Raw genomic sequence first — 16,101 nt, 5'->3', positions numbered from 1 at the left:
GCCAATCTGCTCCCATGACAGCCCAAACTCCCTTGGACGCGGTTTATCAATGATACAGCTCAGTAAAGTTCAGCTCGATGTTCCTGCTGCCTGGCTTCCAGTGCCCCCCACCTGAAGGACCACCCGTGAGGAGGCTCTCTCTTGCCACCCTGCTCGCACCGGTTCCCCACCACCGCTACTTGATGATACTAGGGACTTTTTGGACTGACATCTGAAACCGATACATGATGCACAGAAGACGACTCGCGGAAATCCTTGCCGGTCAAGACTTGTGCTTTTGACACAGGCGGCTGCGTTCAGCTCACGCTTAGCGTTTCAATAGGAGCCTTTTGTTTGTGCGGTACAAACTTTTGGCTGGAAACGTGCCCTGAAAGGGCTGTCAAGTGCTATGGGAAAGCATGGAAATTGTGCACCCAAAAAAAAGAACAAGCTAATAAGACTCAATCTGCGTCATGGCCTTCTATGTTACAAACCTCACTTCCAAGATAAAGAAAACTGCTAAGAAACGTCATGTTTGTCCGACTTCTCCAAAGCCCCATGGAAGTTGGCAATTTATAAATGTGAGATATCGAGTGATGATTCCAAACACAGAAACTAACAGGCAGCTGGAAACCATACAACATCTGGCAACTGTAAAGACATAAAACTGGCCCAAACTGCAGTCCTTCATACTGCGACGGAAAGCCACCAGACCAAAATGTTTTTTTTTGGGACAAAGAGAAAATGAAGCAAGGCGGCTCCAAGCAGCAGCCTGTAACACACCATTCAGTCAAACTTCTCTTTGCATGTAAGGTGCATGTCTGATGGGCAGCTCTGCCTGACCGGCCTCCGGCACATTTTTCAACAATTACGAGATTTTGTTCAAAGCCAAAAACCTATTGAAGGTGAACAGCTGACATACAAAGGAAAATAAGACTAACCCCTGACTAATTCTTGCTTAAAAACACAGAAAGAACATGACAGAACCTCCCTATACAAATTATATACACAAAGCAAATAAAGAGAGTTTTTGAAATAATTTTTTTTTTTTTTACTGTTTTCTGAGATGAGGAATCTGCTTTTAAACAAAATAGGCCTTACCCTGATAGCATTTAGTGAGGTGATGGAAGCCTAAACATAGCACAAATATTAATTTTTAGAAATGCATATGTTATTTATCTAATTCCAACAAAACGTTAGAACAATGTATTAAACGTCTTCAAAAAAAATATCCTCCAGCTTCAAATGTTACTTGCTGGTGACAAAAACATAAAATCACAGGGACCTTATGCAACGGTGACAAAGGATGATAGCTGGGAGGATCTAAGACTGCTGAACTCTGCAAGGAGCTTTTATAATGAGGGGCTTAGGAAAAACATTAGGTGGTAGAACATACAATTCACAATTTCCCAGCCATGCAAATCTAGTTTTGAATGTGCAAGCGAAATGAAAAAGTTAGACAAGTCAACCAAAAAAAAAAAAAAAAATGTTTTCTCAATTTCTAGAGTATTCTAGAGAGTACATCATAATGGCGAAATAAGCAAAGGGGGCAGGGAGATGATCTGATATCTTCCAGGCCTTCCTACGCTGTGGTGTGCTTGCTGAGGAAGACACTGGAAGCATGACCACAGGCAGACCGCATACGAGTGAATAAAATGCAGATCGACAGACCAGAAATGAATGCCACCCTGTTCATTCCACACGCCTGTTTCCAGATGACCACTTTCAACGAGGAACATCTCAGTCGGCGTCCTAATGACACTTTGCCTGACACCCACCCCCCTCCCTAGTCCACAAATAATGCAGAAAAGAAACTGGGAACAGACTGATGGAGTCCAGAGAGCAAGATATAAGAACAGCACAGTAACGCTTGTCATCTGCAGAGACTAAAGCGAATTGTGATCCACGGGGAAAGAGACCAGCTTTTAACTCATTCCTACACAGAAGCACTGCTTGAAATTCCACTTTAAAATCGGGATGGGACCTCTACATGCCTTCACTGACTGGCTCAACCTAACGACAAATTTCCAAAGACAAATCGATAAAACCAGACATGTGACCAACACCACACAAAATAATCCCCCCCACTATGGTTTTCAAATACCTATTTTTCCCAACAACACCGACGAGCCTGCAGATTACCGCTGTACTGGACAGACCTTACGTCGGACCTCTGCTGACAGCAGCTGGTTCCGAGTTCGAGGGACACCTACCTGACAGCGGCCATGCCTGGCCCGGCTGGCTGGTTCTGGAAGTGCTCCTGCCAGCGGTGGTGAAAACACAGCGATGGTGTGGCCTGGTGGCTGCAGCCTGTATGGAGGGGCGGGTGGTTTGGGAAGATGCGGCACTCCTGCTGGTTGCCATGGCAGCAGGGCGGGGGGTGGAATGGGCAGCGATGGCAGCACGGGGGAGGCAGGGAGGCGGGCAGAAACGTGGAGGGCCTTGGGGCGTCTACGGGCAGCAGGGACAGCCGGAGGGTGCTGTGGTGACCGGTGCCTCCGTTCTGACTCACTTTTGCGCATGTCGGCTCCCTGGGAGGCTGCCCCCGTGGCGAGGAGGCCTCTCTGTCCCAGGCAGGGGTGCCGACGTCAACACCGGTAGCACTTGCGGGGACGCTGCCATTGCTGAAAAGCGGGACGTCACCATTTCCGTCGCTAAGGGCCATGTTAATCTTCCCGCTCACCTCTCCGAAACCGTGGCACTCCTCTGGAAAACAAACACCAGTTTGGAGAGTCAAATGCTTGCTGGAAAGGGCTTCTGCTAGCAACGGCAGGCTTCTTGTAAAGCACCAGCCTCGCTGAAAGGTTAGAGTTTTGCATCACCGTGTTATATGAGTACAGTTACTATATCTGATGAAAATCCCCAGTGTAGAAAAAAATATTTAAAGAGAATGGACAAGTGGGAATGGAAAATGGATGGATGAAATATTAAGTGTTAACCTCACCAACTGAGCAAACGTACAGGACCCTAAGTACTGAGGCACCCCCAGCCACCATGCCCACATATCACACTTTTGCACAGGCCTGCACAGTCCTGAGTACAACAGTGCAGTCCCTGCCACTGGAACGAGCAGCATTTCATTCAAAAACAGCTGCAATTTGACCGTCGCCATGTTGCAGAATGAGACCGTGTAAGGGTCTGTAACACACAGAGATCAGCCTAAGACCAGCAAACACAGTTCACAGTTGTAGAGAAAACATTATTAAGAGCTAATCAAGACTCGGTCTGAAGGACACAGCACACGATAGATGAAGCATTATACATTTCAAATACATGGATAGGAAAAGCCATCTGAAATTAATCCAGCACTGCTCTTTTCAAAATTAAAAGAAGATACATTACAGTGGAAACTTAAAACTTAACACTCTATATATAAAGTTCCAGTTATGTTTAAACTATACGAGTTATAGTTTGCCCACACTTTCAAATACTTTTCTTCCAAGCTGAGAAGCTCTTACTGTGTCAGTTTGCAGTGAATATGAGATATTTATTAGTTTCCCTCCCCTAAGCAGCTGAATATCAGCCACTTTGGTGCTTGAGATGTTGTTTAAACACTTACTGCACACCTCCCGGGCCAGCGTGGGACGGGATGATCCCATGGGAACAGGCCTTCCTTGTGAGTGTCATCCGAAATAACCGCGTGCGGCGTTTTCACCCGATAGGACGGAAACAAGTCAAGCGACCGGAGGGCGTCGGCTTGTGTGCACAGTATCTAAAATACCCAGCAGCCGACAAACTTGAGGTGTTCACATCTGACTTGAATAAATAAATCTGCTACACAAACTGAACACCGAGCTTCAGAGAGGAAAACTACAAGTGAGGCTTTGAATGTGAGCAACCTGCAGCAGGATAACCAGGCCAAATTTACAGCCTGCTGCAGCTTATCTGGTCAGGCTGCTGGGACGGTATTTACAGGCAATGAGGGCAGATGAATTAACGTCAATGTGGCGTTTCCCTTAGAGTTACACTGCTGCGATCCTGTGACTTTCTAAAGCTATGAAGCCAGGGAATGGGCCAGAGGTTAGGGTTCTCTAGGATTAGGGTTAGTGCTGCCAGTTTTAAATATACACCCCGGGACGAAGAGGGTTTGAAACCTGGGGAAACCAAAAATTCATATTAATACAGAACTTAATTTTCTGGTATAGTCGAAAGTACAATTTGGTATATTTAGCTAAACAAAACTGTGCCAATGATGAACCACACTAAAGCGTCAGTTTAGTCTAGCAGTTCTCAACTGTTTTGGATTTAGGACCCTCATTTTTCCTTGGTCATTAAAGTCATGAACCAAATTTTTTATTTTTAACAAATAGTGTAGTAATAGTAAATAGAACACAGAAACACAGCAGAGTAACACTAGCGCAATATCTTCAAGTACAGTTTTTTAAAAAATCCTCACACATTACCTGATCCAATAAAAATGGTACTGCAACCCACATTTGAGGTTGCCACCAACCAGTTAAGAAATTAGTTTAGTAGGCTATATTAAATATATTCATTTTTATTATTTGAAATAAATTTTATAGTACACAGTTCTCGGGTACATCAGTCGTGTTGATAAATTTGACCGTTTTATCCAAAAATAAATCCAAACCTTTACCTGAAATCAGTCTAAAATGTCTATAAAATCTACAGGTCTTGCATAGCAGAATAGTATGTTCGGGTCACTTTAGGGAGCAGAAAGTAAAGAGAAAGCGATTACTGTACCCTCACAAAGTCCAGTGAATCGGGTTTAAAGAAAAATAAAACCGCAGGATCCGACCCGGGCGGGGAGGCAGATATGCGACTGCGTTAAAACTTCATCGTGTTTACAGTTTTTAAACTGCTCGTGGCGGTGACACAAGCATCGCGGTTGATCCCTCGAAGATATCGTGTTACGTTACACCTAGCCTTTAATCACTCACACGTCCCGGTTCCCGATACCGGACAGGGCGAAGAGAGCCACCGCAACCGGCGGACGCGCTGCAGCCCCCGACGCTCACAAGGCAATTCCGACTGCAAGCCTTTCCCGTAAAGTAGGCATTAAAGCTGGGGGTCGGCGTGTCCACGCATCCGGGAGGTGGAGACCAGTAAGCCGGCCGTGCCAGATGCGATTGCGCTTTTAATGCAAACGTAATAAAGCTAAAGCCTGGGCGCAGCGCTACAGTAACAGCGATTCGTGTTACTGTACGGAAATAAACGCAGAGAAAGTTACAGTTCATGTAGAAAAACAGGCAGAAGGGCGCCGGTACCTGTGCGCCGAGCCGATGAGAAAGGCGACGATCGGGGCAAAAAAGACACTTCTAGCTCCAGGAGCAGCCGGGCAGTGAGCCCATGCGGAATGCTGGCTGATCCACAGGTCGCTCCGGGCTGGAGCGGCACTCGGGGCAGCACAGCGGCGGAGTGACGGTGAGAGTCGCCCAACCCCGCCTGGGAAGCGCCACGGGACGCTGTGATAGGACGGCCGGTCCCGCCACGGTTAAGCTATGACGGGGCGCGTCCTGCGCTGCATCCCGAAACCCGATCGCCCCCCTTAATTAATATATACACAGACACTTAAGATAAAAACGACCCGGCCTACCACTTTCTCCTGTCTTTTATATCATTCATTCAAAAGCGCGTTAAATCCCCAAGAGAACTAATCGTTAACACTCGATTAATGATATACTTTATGTAATAGGTTTATTCATGCCATTTTGATTTATTCTTCATTTGTATGCTGTTTTAAAGTACTGACTACACAACAAACTGCGATGCAACGTAAGATACAGTATTCCCAACAGTAGCAGGCCGTTTTAACAAGGCGAAATAACAGCCTTTTAAAGTATTAGAGCTGTATATCATTAGTGAGGATAATCCCAAACCGACACAGCACCAGTGTGCATTTCTGCTTAGTGAAAAACATTTACACAAAGGCACGACTGACAGAGAAAAAAAAAAGTGAACTTGGGTGAAACCGTGAACCCAGGCATCTTTAATTACAGGACAATTAACCAGCATAGGATCAATATCCCCACCCTGTATTCCTGACAACACTCATTACAGCCCCTGCCTTCTCAGCTATAGCCAAATTACAGAGGCCTAAATGCTACCTGGATGAATGGCAGGCTTTCGATATCTGCTGGTACCTCACCACTCCACAGTGCCACCTCTTAGGAGCTTACAGTTACCCTACAGCCATACTAGGCAAACATAAGGTTATATGGCACTTCAGTGTGCCAGGTGAACTTCACCAACTCCAACACCATCCCCCTGAATGTAGGGCATTTCTATAGGCTACACAATAATTTCCATTTCCCAGATATGTTCTTACCCTGAACATGAACCAGGTTCCAGGTTATATTACAAGCTAATTTGAAAATTTAGTTGAATCTGTTCTGGTAGCAGTTTAACACACCTGTTACACAAAGATCGCCATGCAAATTCATATTTCCATATAACAGAACAATATTTCATTTCTGGGGGAGAAAGGTTGTGTGTGGCTTGTGTTCTACAGAGCAAAACGACGTTGCATGTCAGTGTGATATCTGGGAGAGAAAAGCACGTGTTGCTGCAATCTCTGGTGTAAGGTTGCGTGTTGCCATGACCTCTGGGGGAGAAAGGTTGCGACCTCAGGAGCAGAAAGGTTGCGTGTTGCCGCGACCTCTGGGGGAAAAAGGTCACGTGTTGCCACGACCTCTGGGGGAAAAAGGTCGCGTGTTGCCACGACCTCTGGGGGAAAAAGGTCGCGTGTTGCCACGACCTCTGGGGGAAAAAGGTCGCGTGTTGCCACGACCTCTGGGGGAGAAAGGTCGCGTGTTGCCACGACCTCTGGGGGAGAAAGGTCGCGTGTTGCCACGACCTCTGGGGGAGAAAGGTCGCGTGTTGCCACGACCTCTGGGGGAGAAAGGTCGCGTGTTGCCACGACCTCTGGGGGAAAAAGGTCGCGTGTTGCCACGACCTCTGGGGGAAAAAGGTCGCGTGTTGCCACGACCTCTGGGGGAAAAAGGTCGCGTGTTGCCACGACCTCTGGGGGAGAAAGGTCGCGTGTTGCCACGACCTCTGGGGGAGAAAGGTAGCGTGTTGCCACGACCTCTGGGGGAGAAAGGTCACGTGTTGCTGCAATCTCTTGGGGGGGAAAAAGTTGCCATGTTGCTGCGATCTCTGGGGAATAAAGGTCGCGTGTTGCCGCTACCTCCGGAGGAGAAAGGTCACGTGTTGCTGCGATCTCTTGGGGAAAAAAGTTGCCGTGTTGCTGCGTTCTCTGATGGATAAAGGTTGCGTGTTGCTTCACTCTCTGCGGGGGAGAAAGGCCGTGCATTGATGTGATCTCTGGGGGATAAAGGCCGTGCACGGCCGCGATCTCTGGGGGATAAAGGCCGCGCACGGCCGCGATCTCTGGGGGATAAAGGCCGCGCACGGCCGCGATCTCTGGGGGATAAAGGCCGCGCACGGCCGCGATCTCTGGGGGATAAAGGCCGCGCACGGCCGCGATCTCTGGGGGATAAAGGCCGTGCACGGCCGCGATCGCTCAGGGAGAAAGGCTGTGTGGGGATGTGTGTGGCTGTAATCTCATTTCTCTTGCGATCACAGTCTAGACTATTGTGTCTGAACAGATTTTTGTTGCAGGCGGCTGGTAAAACCAATTAAATTTTTACTCATAGTACAGTACTGAACATTACAGACAAGTTCAAAGTTCAAGTGCCCCTTGCATTTTGGGAAAAGCCAACAATGGATTCTGTAAAACAATGAATCTTTTGCTCATTATATGTTCCCAAAATCACAGTCTTATATTAGTTTTTAATGGTTTTATATTTTTTTCTCCACAGAAATATGTCCTAATTATTTCACATTCTCTTTCCTTTCACTGTGAGCATATGGGAGTTATTGCTGTGTGCACACTACAGTCCATACACCATTGTGTCCACTTAATTTATTTCAGATGCTCTGGACACGTTACACAAAGTAAGGCGCGGTCCCTCTTCCCTGAGAGTGACTTCTAAATCTGTTGTTAAAATCTTGCTAGGCTTTAACGCAGGGATGCATTCCCTTCTCAAAACCATCACAGTGAAACCCCCCCTTCCAAAGTGCACAGGGCCAGGTCACTGAGAAACACAAGGTCAGCTATCAGCTTGTATCCTTGATCATCAAGATGGTGTTTGTGGTGATGGGTTTCACGATGTGTTCATGACAGCAAATTTGAATGTTACATCAAAATGCGTATATTCTAAACATACACTAAATATGGTTGATATTTGATTATTAATAAAAATAATTGTAATATTAATAATTATATATCATTATTATTATATATATATAATTATATATTAATATTTATAAAATCATTACTTCTATCTTGTATTCAGCGTTTAATCTCTTCCAACAAGGAACACTAGTTTACATTACACATTACAGCTACACAGGACTAAATTCTAAAACCAACAAAATGATAAAATCTCTACTCTTCCTTGCTCAGCATCTCAATATCATCTGGTTGTGTCACCTTTATTTGCACATCTGTTTTTCATTTGTACATTTTCTATTTCTATTGCTGTTATTTGCATTGTTTTTCTACTTATGTTGTGAATGCAAATTTAGTTGTATACTACATGGCACAAAGTGATGTATAGAGGACTTATAAAAGGTCATTAACACAGAGAGGAAGATGGGCTCAATGCTACTGAGGGCAGTCCCCCAGGGTCAGGCCCACCGGACAGTGCAGCCGAACCGAGGCGCCCCCATCATGCCACAGGGAGGAGGACATGAGAGATAAACAACAAATCCAAAGGCAAGTAAAGTCTGCAACTCACAGGTATGAATGGGGCAGGGGGTATAATGTATCCTGTTTCACAGACTGCTTCATAGTTTCCCTCAAAAGTCAAAACTGTTCAGGATAATGATATGCCCTTATGACCAAACCTACAAGGGGACACGTTTGTGTTTAAAGGATCCCAGTACAAACACCAAGGAAAGGAAACAAACCAAAACCACACTGACTGACACATTCTGAGCACACAACTTCAAACAGAGTAAAAAAGAAAAAAAAAAATACAGGTTTCCTGCCAAAACTCAACATGACCCGACGCGTTTCACATCGAAATGCTTCTGCGAGGAAGAAAAGCAGGAAAAGATGTCCTGGCGTCTAGTGTCTTGCGTCAGTGTATCGAGAGGAACGTTTTGTCGCGTGGGTGACACATAGCAGCTTGGACGGATCCCCTCTGTATGCCAGAATCTCCTCAAGACCCGGCCGGTCTGAATTATCAGAGCAGGTTCTGGGTGTTCCTCACAACAAACGTGTGAAATAAGCAGAATCACACCACTTCACCTAAGAGCTGCATGTTAACTTGCTGGGTGACTGTGGTGCAAGGCCACCAGAGAACACATTTAAGAAACTTAAAACAAACAATTTTAATGTCCAAAAGAGTCAAGAGAACCATAAAACCCAGAGAGAGAAACTTAAAGCAAGTGAGAGAAAAAAAAAAAAAAAAAGGACAGCAGAAGCCGAACGTGTTTGAGGGTCACATGGACCTATTATGGGTTCTAAAGAACCTTTGGAAGAGAAAAGCAGGTGCTGCTCCCTAATTACTGCTCATCTCCCATGGTGTCTGAAGTTTACAGCAGAGTCTGGACGAAAACTAATCTTCACAGTATCGCCACATAGATCCATGGACACAAATGGCCTTCAGGAGAAGAAGTGGGAAGCAGCAGCAAATGGACAGTGGGGGGCGGGTGGTGCACGGGGGCAGAAGTGCTCCTAGACTAACTATTACGTTTGCTCAACAGGTCAGTGTGGCTTTGAGCCGCTACTGCACACAGTGCCTGCCATCCAGAGTGAGGCCTTCCCGGCAAACACTGGGGAGCTCAGAAATTCCTCCCACATCCTGACAGACCTTGGGGGTCAGCCCATCAGAATGTCTGGAAGGGGGATGCTAAATGTCTCCGGAATGCTCTGATTCCATCCCGGAAAGGTGGGGCAAACATTAACGCGTCTCGCGAAGGTACCGGCGCTCCCCGTCTGGGAAGCTGAACCGCACGGCTGATGAGAACATGTGGAGAGTACACGCCAAAGCCTGCAGCTGTCACCATGCACAAAACGCGACTATGAGGCCGAGACCCAGGCCCACCTTACACACGCAGAGCCCCTCTGTGACACATGTGAACACGGGCAGGCGGCAAGTGGGTCCCAACATAAACTCTGTGCCAAATAAAAGTTAGGAAACAAAAACACTGATTTATCAGTTTAATCTCAAGCAGCCGTGACTTCACCGATTGGCTAGCCCATACAGGGCATTCTGGGTAAAGGGCCATGTATGACAGTCATTAATACCCCACTGAGCTGTGCTGGTGGATTGAGGCCGTTCTCTTATTCACCCAGAGTGAGTTTACAAGGAGACGCAGTGGAGAGTTTGGCTAGAGAAGTATCAGCTGCAACAGGGTGACCTCACTCCAGACCATCTCACTCACCAGCTCCACTGCCAAGGGGCCGGGGCGGGCTTGCACTAATGGGACAGAGCTGGCACTCAAGTGCGTGACACTCTCCACAGAGAGAAACGCGCCAGCAACTCACAGCTGCTCCGCAACACAGGGCTTCGACATTTCAGACCTGCTCCCCTGAGTAGTGCTGTCGTTAGTGGACCTGCACCGGCAGGGCTAAGACTGGCCTGACACCAGGTCTGACACCAGGTCTGACACCAGGTCTGACACCAGGTCTGACACCAGGTCTCTCCGCTCCCTAACTGCATGCGGCAGAGAACAGAGGGGGAAATAAGGGAGCTTTGTGCGAGTCCCAAAGCTAGGCGAGTGGGATGCAATTTCTGACCGGGGGGGTGCGGAAACTGCCCCTATACCTCATTAAGGAGGAGGCAGGATGCAAATTCCCAACCAGGGCAGTAAGGAAAGCTGCTGCTCAGCCACATTTGGAACAGGCGGGAGACGATTCCCAACCGTTCCTTGTTTGGAGCAGATGGGATGTAATTCCCGACTGGGGTGTTACGGAAACTGGCCTCTAGGCCTCATTAAGGAATGGGAGGGACATGTTTCCCAACCTGGGTGTTATAGAAACCAGCTGCTTAGCCTAGTGAGGAAGGCACTCCAGGTTTAGGAAGAGAAAGCTAAAACAATGAAGTGAATCCGACTCACTGCTTCACAGAACAGCCAAGTTGTAAAGCAGTATCCCATTTAGCAAAGAGCTGTGACCAGCCACGCTGGTAACCCTTCATATTCCCTGGAGACTTTAATGAGGAGCATGGTCACCCAGGGGCCTGGCTTACCTCCGTTTTCAACTATTTTTAGTAGAACTAATTTTTATAATTTCTGAAGGGCTTCGATTGCTCATGTCTTGAGTAGAGATGAAAATTTTATATCACAATAATGACCAAATTGATTACAATCCATATTAGCGCAATATTGTTAAAATGTACTGAAAACTGAAATTATTTCACCAAGTTTTATATTAAAAACCACAAATACAATTAGCAACACTATACACTTTTTGTTTGCATAAGCATTATAGTATCATAGCAACACCATACCAATAGCTTATGTAAACACAGAAAAGCCACATAAAATGTGCATTAACTCTAAAAAATCTCCAGGGTGCTGTCACCACCTTCTGCCATGTTTTCACTGACGGAAAAATAAAGCTACGTCGCACGCTGTGTCTACCTGCCTGCATCTGGGAGACTTAAGTTTGGTTGATGCTGGGCAGCATTTAACATGAGTTTTTCAAAATGCAGTAAATCGATCATGGTTTTAATTACAATTAAAATTTGAAACGGTAATAGTAACTGTCGGGAATTTTACCATGAAACCGGTCACCATTTCATTCCCAATCTTAACTTATTACAGCACAGTAAATCAACAGCACCACCGTCCATTAAAGTACTGTCGTAGTTGCCACTCATTGTCTTACTTCTATATCCCTATAAATAATAATTATAATAATAATAATTGCAAATAAGGCAGTCCTCCGCAGAGGGGAATATAAAATATAAATAATATTAAAAAAAAGAAAGAAATAATAAATAAAGTGCCCTTGGTTATTCAGATCCCAAGCCTTTAAGAAAGGCAACATGGTGATTCCCAGATGACCACCCTCCTTCCTCCAAAGCAGTTCTAAACCAGCGTCCCATCAAAACAGCCGGAACATCACTGGCTCTGTCTGTTCAGTTGTCATAGCAATTCAACTACCAGGTACAGCCACCTTCCATCCAAGGAAGAAAAGGTGAAATGAAACAAACTAAATAGCACTCAAAACCTTTAATTTCACGGGAAACGTCCTTTAAAGCAGCTTGAGGGTGGGAAAAAAGGAACAAGGACAAGTAAAAATGGTGAGAAAGGGAGACGGAGGAGTGCAGCACCCGCTCTGACCTCACACACCTCGCACACATTCATTCGGGCTGCATTTATTAACCTGACATGCCAGGCCAGTGACAATCGGGGGGGAGCAGACGCGAAGCTGCCCCTGGGAATGATGGCTGTGCTCTCTATCATGCTGTTGCCCCAGGTGGGGGCAGGCAAACTTGCCGCCACAGAGGAACATCTCCATTTGACCTTAACAGACAAGGTCCCAGAGAGAATGAGTCGAGCGCCTGATCAGTTACAAGCTCCATGCTGCTGCCCATTGCTGATAGACCCACAACCAATAAGGAAACAGAGGGGGGCAAAACTAAATTCTATTAAGGCTGCGCTGGGACAGTATTGAAGGACAACCACTGAACACATGGTCAACTAAACACTGTAATGGCAAAACCCCAACCTATTTACTAAGAACGCTAAATTCCATTTTCACTGTGTCCCACATCTAAGAGTCAAAGCTCAGATTTAACATCAGGTTTGCAATCAAACAGCCCCTTAGTCTGATTTGTATTTATGGGCATATGTACAGAGGCTATAAATGGGTTGTAATTTAGACGGAAAATTCCTGACAGCAAAATGATGGGGCCCCTTTAAGGGCTGGAATTAACCTCCTGGCCATTAGCAGTGGAGGCAAATTATTAGTGACAAGCTTATTAAATGACATCATAGAGCAGGTCACCAAGCCCTTCCCAGAAGGCACCCTCCAAAAATCATAACGAGGACGTTTTTCTTTCATTTAATTGAGGCAAATGCTTCTTTCCCCCAGAGCAGGATGTGGTGCCTTAGTGACAAGGTTGTTATGACTTGTAAAAACTGTGACTGGTCACAAAAGAACAAGGAGGTCCTAGTGCTCCCTGCAGTGGCCATCTCAGGACACTAGGTTAAAAACAGCTGTTATCGCAGTTCTTAGGAAAACATTCAGGACTGCGTTTTTGCAGATTATTGAGTGTAACAGAGATTTCACTTTTTTGGTTTGACACACACAGGACACCGAAACCGACGCAGAGTACGATCTGCCATGCAGACGGTTCCCTGGTGATCCGCCGATGCACATTTGCACGCTTAGAGAGATTACAGTCGTGCATTCTCCAGGCTTACACATACGTGTTTGTTTCTGCAGTAACAGGCTTGCTCAAATGACCCGTGGAACGAGCAGCGCTGTGCCTAGTTAATGTCACAATTTAACCTGATTAATCCCACTGGTCACAACTGTGATCACATTTTGTACATTTTTAAGCTTTAAAAGAGTGGTTATTGTCTATATGCCCAAAAGACAAATGAAAGTAGAGGTTGTCTTGATGGCATCCAAGCAATGCTATGTCACTAGTGTCGATGGTCAAATGACCAGGGCAGGTTAATTCTTTCACATACTTTCACGGCAGGGAAAAATATTGGAATTAAATGGGTCAAAAGAAAAAAAGTTGTTCAGAAGATGCCTTAAATTCACTACACTTGTGGTGATTCAAACCGTTCCATTCCCACTGGTACAGATGACAAACCAGATGATCTGCAGCCCCCGAAGCACTGACTGATCCCTACAAGGTGACCAAAATAACATTTTACAGAAGGAAAGTTCAAAATTGCCCCAGGGAGCCTTGATCCATTCAGAAAAAATTTGAGATTATATAGGGGAAAATGAATGAAGCCGGTGAAAGCGAAGCTCTGCAGTGACAGATGTTTCCTCGCTTGGGATCCCTCTCCGCTTTGCCATTGTTGTGGAGCTTCACTAAATATTTAGTCTTCCCAGCTCTGTGAAGGAGGGAGACGGGACCTTCCTTTGTACTGCTAGGCCTGGAAATTCACCTCCTTCCTGGCACAAAACACTCAGGCCAAGTGAGCACCACCATCAATTATGCCATTTAAAAGAAAGGATTGTTAGGTATGGGAGTCTCTTTGCAGACCCCCAACAACACCCCTAGGCACATTCACGCGACCCGAGGGCCTGCATTTAAAAGCAATAGATTAAGATCAATAAACAAACAAGAATAACCAAAAACAGAGGTACAGGATAATCGCCATCCGGCAGCTTCCCAAAAGTACAGCTTCTGCTGTCATTTACAGCAAGCCATAGAAAAGTTGCCAAAGGAGAGAGGCATGCCCCCCACCCCCTGGCTAATGCAAAACGAATGTGGTTTTCTGAAGAGAACCACAGATTTCAGGGACTCATCCATTAAATGATAAAGGAAAGCTTCTCCAGTGTTACAAGCAGCCTTGAAATCAGCGGTTCTCTACTCATTTTAAATGCTTTTGCATTCATTAACAGATAATGTTTCTGCTGATTAAAGTCTTGTGTTTCCTAGATGCCTGAACTGATTTTTTACAGGAAAAAAAAGTGACAGAGGGCAGGTAGACATAAAAGAATTATTACTTTTATATTTAGCAAAGTTTTAGGTTATATATAATTAATAAAATGAGAAGGCATTACATGGTAAATTATACTCTGAAGATGCGCATCCTATATCCAGTAGAGTCTTTACCCATGTAATATGATCCATTACCATAATTAAATTTAACATAAATCCCCCCCCCCCCAACATAAAAGCCTCTTCATCTAGATTTTCAAAGAGTACATACAGCAGCTGGAAGATCATCTGCGAGCCTTTCGAACAGGAAAGCGAGGACGATGGCTTTCTGACAGCCCACACTGCGAGGATCTTCAGGCCCTTCTATTCACAGTGATATTTCCAAAATACCATCCCAAAACTACTAATACACAAACAGCCATTTGAGGATATTTCAACACCTTAATTCTGATACGCCACGTTCCACTAAAACGACTCAAATATGCATGCATCTCCATGTCCCTAATTGACAGAGGCAACCGCGACACGCCGGCTGCATCTGGCTGTGCTCTCGTGCCGACAAGATGATGTTTTTCTAGTTACACTTATCTACCTCCACGGCTTCATCAAAAGGGGGCCATCAAGCGCCAAACTAGGAGATATCTATAAATCAGCTTCAAAGCCCACATTCTGCCGTGCGTAAACAAGCCGGAGCGTTCATTAAGCAGACAAAGCAGCCGGCCGCTTAAGCTCGTAAGCGCTTACGGGGTTTAAAATGGGAACGATCAAAGGAGCATGCTTCCACGAGCTGCCAGCGAGCCAGAGCTCTGTTTATAATCAACGCCTCCGACTCCACGGTCAACACAGCTGCTGCGCTCCCATGGAGCGGCGGCGTTCCTTCCAGCCCAAACGAGCCCCCCCCCGCCCTCGTCGGCAGCGCGGGCCCAAGTGGGCGCCGAACACGCACCTGTACCGGCCTTCCTGCTGCTCTCCTGCACGAACAGGCCTGCTTGCACGAAGTCGGATCGTGTGATCCGAAACTAAGCAACAAAGGAAATCAGGCTGTAGGACATACAATGAATCTGGCCCCGTTAGGGGGCCCTTTGCAGGAGACAGAACAAGCAAGGAGGTGCCACGCTGCCATTTCAAAGGAGAAACATAGTGACACAAAGAGCAGGGACGATTGGTGGCCTTATCATCACTGCATTCAGCCTGGCTTGGAACCAAGATCCAAGTTCACTGGATTTAGCTCAGTCTGGGTATACCATAACAAACTAGGTTCACTTGGTAACCCAGGAAGAATTGGGTTCACTTGACTGCTCTGGAAAGCCTGACTGTAACACCCTGTGGGACAGTAAATACACCCCGAGGCTTCCCTCCTGTCAGAAAGTAATTAACCTGACTGGCTGCTATAAAACACACCAAGCTGCTAGACAGACTCTCATGAATGGCATCTGCAGGCAGGCAGAAACCGGAGCTCCACGGTCTATCCCCTGCTGAGAAAGGAGCTTCCCAAATCAGGATCTCA

General features: G+C 46.1%; 1 protein-coding gene across 6 annotated transcripts in view; it reads right to left on the bottom strand.

Annotated features, from left to right (window-relative positions):
• The window catches only part of disp1 (dispatched homolog 1 (Drosophila)), a 55,725-nt gene that overhangs the window by 14,085 nt on the left and 25,539 nt on the right, over window positions 1-16,101 (bottom strand). For 2 of the 6 annotated variants that reach the window (XM_023799845.2, XM_023799837.1), the window contains exon 3: window positions 2,193-2,685. In XM_023799845.2, coding sequence (XP_023655613.1) covers window positions 2,193-2,644 — 452 coding nt within the window. In that variant the 5' untranslated portion in view covers window positions 2,645-2,685. Of the gene's footprint in view, window positions 1-2,192; window positions 2,686-4,880; window positions 4,964-5,207; window positions 5,391-14,865; window positions 14,886-16,101 lie in introns of those variants that run through there. The other 4 variants (XM_023799870.2, XM_023799854.2, XM_072702530.1 and 1 more) reach the window with 4 other exon arrangements.

This window comes from Paramormyrops kingsleyae, chromosome 19 (assembly GCF_048594095.1).
Source record: "Paramormyrops kingsleyae isolate MSU_618 chromosome 19, PKINGS_0.4, whole genome shotgun sequence".
In the NCBI taxonomy this organism is placed as follows: domain Eukaryota; kingdom Metazoa; phylum Chordata; class Actinopteri; order Osteoglossiformes; family Mormyridae; genus Paramormyrops; species Paramormyrops kingsleyae.
This window is presented reverse-complemented; position numbering and strand designations above follow the sequence as displayed.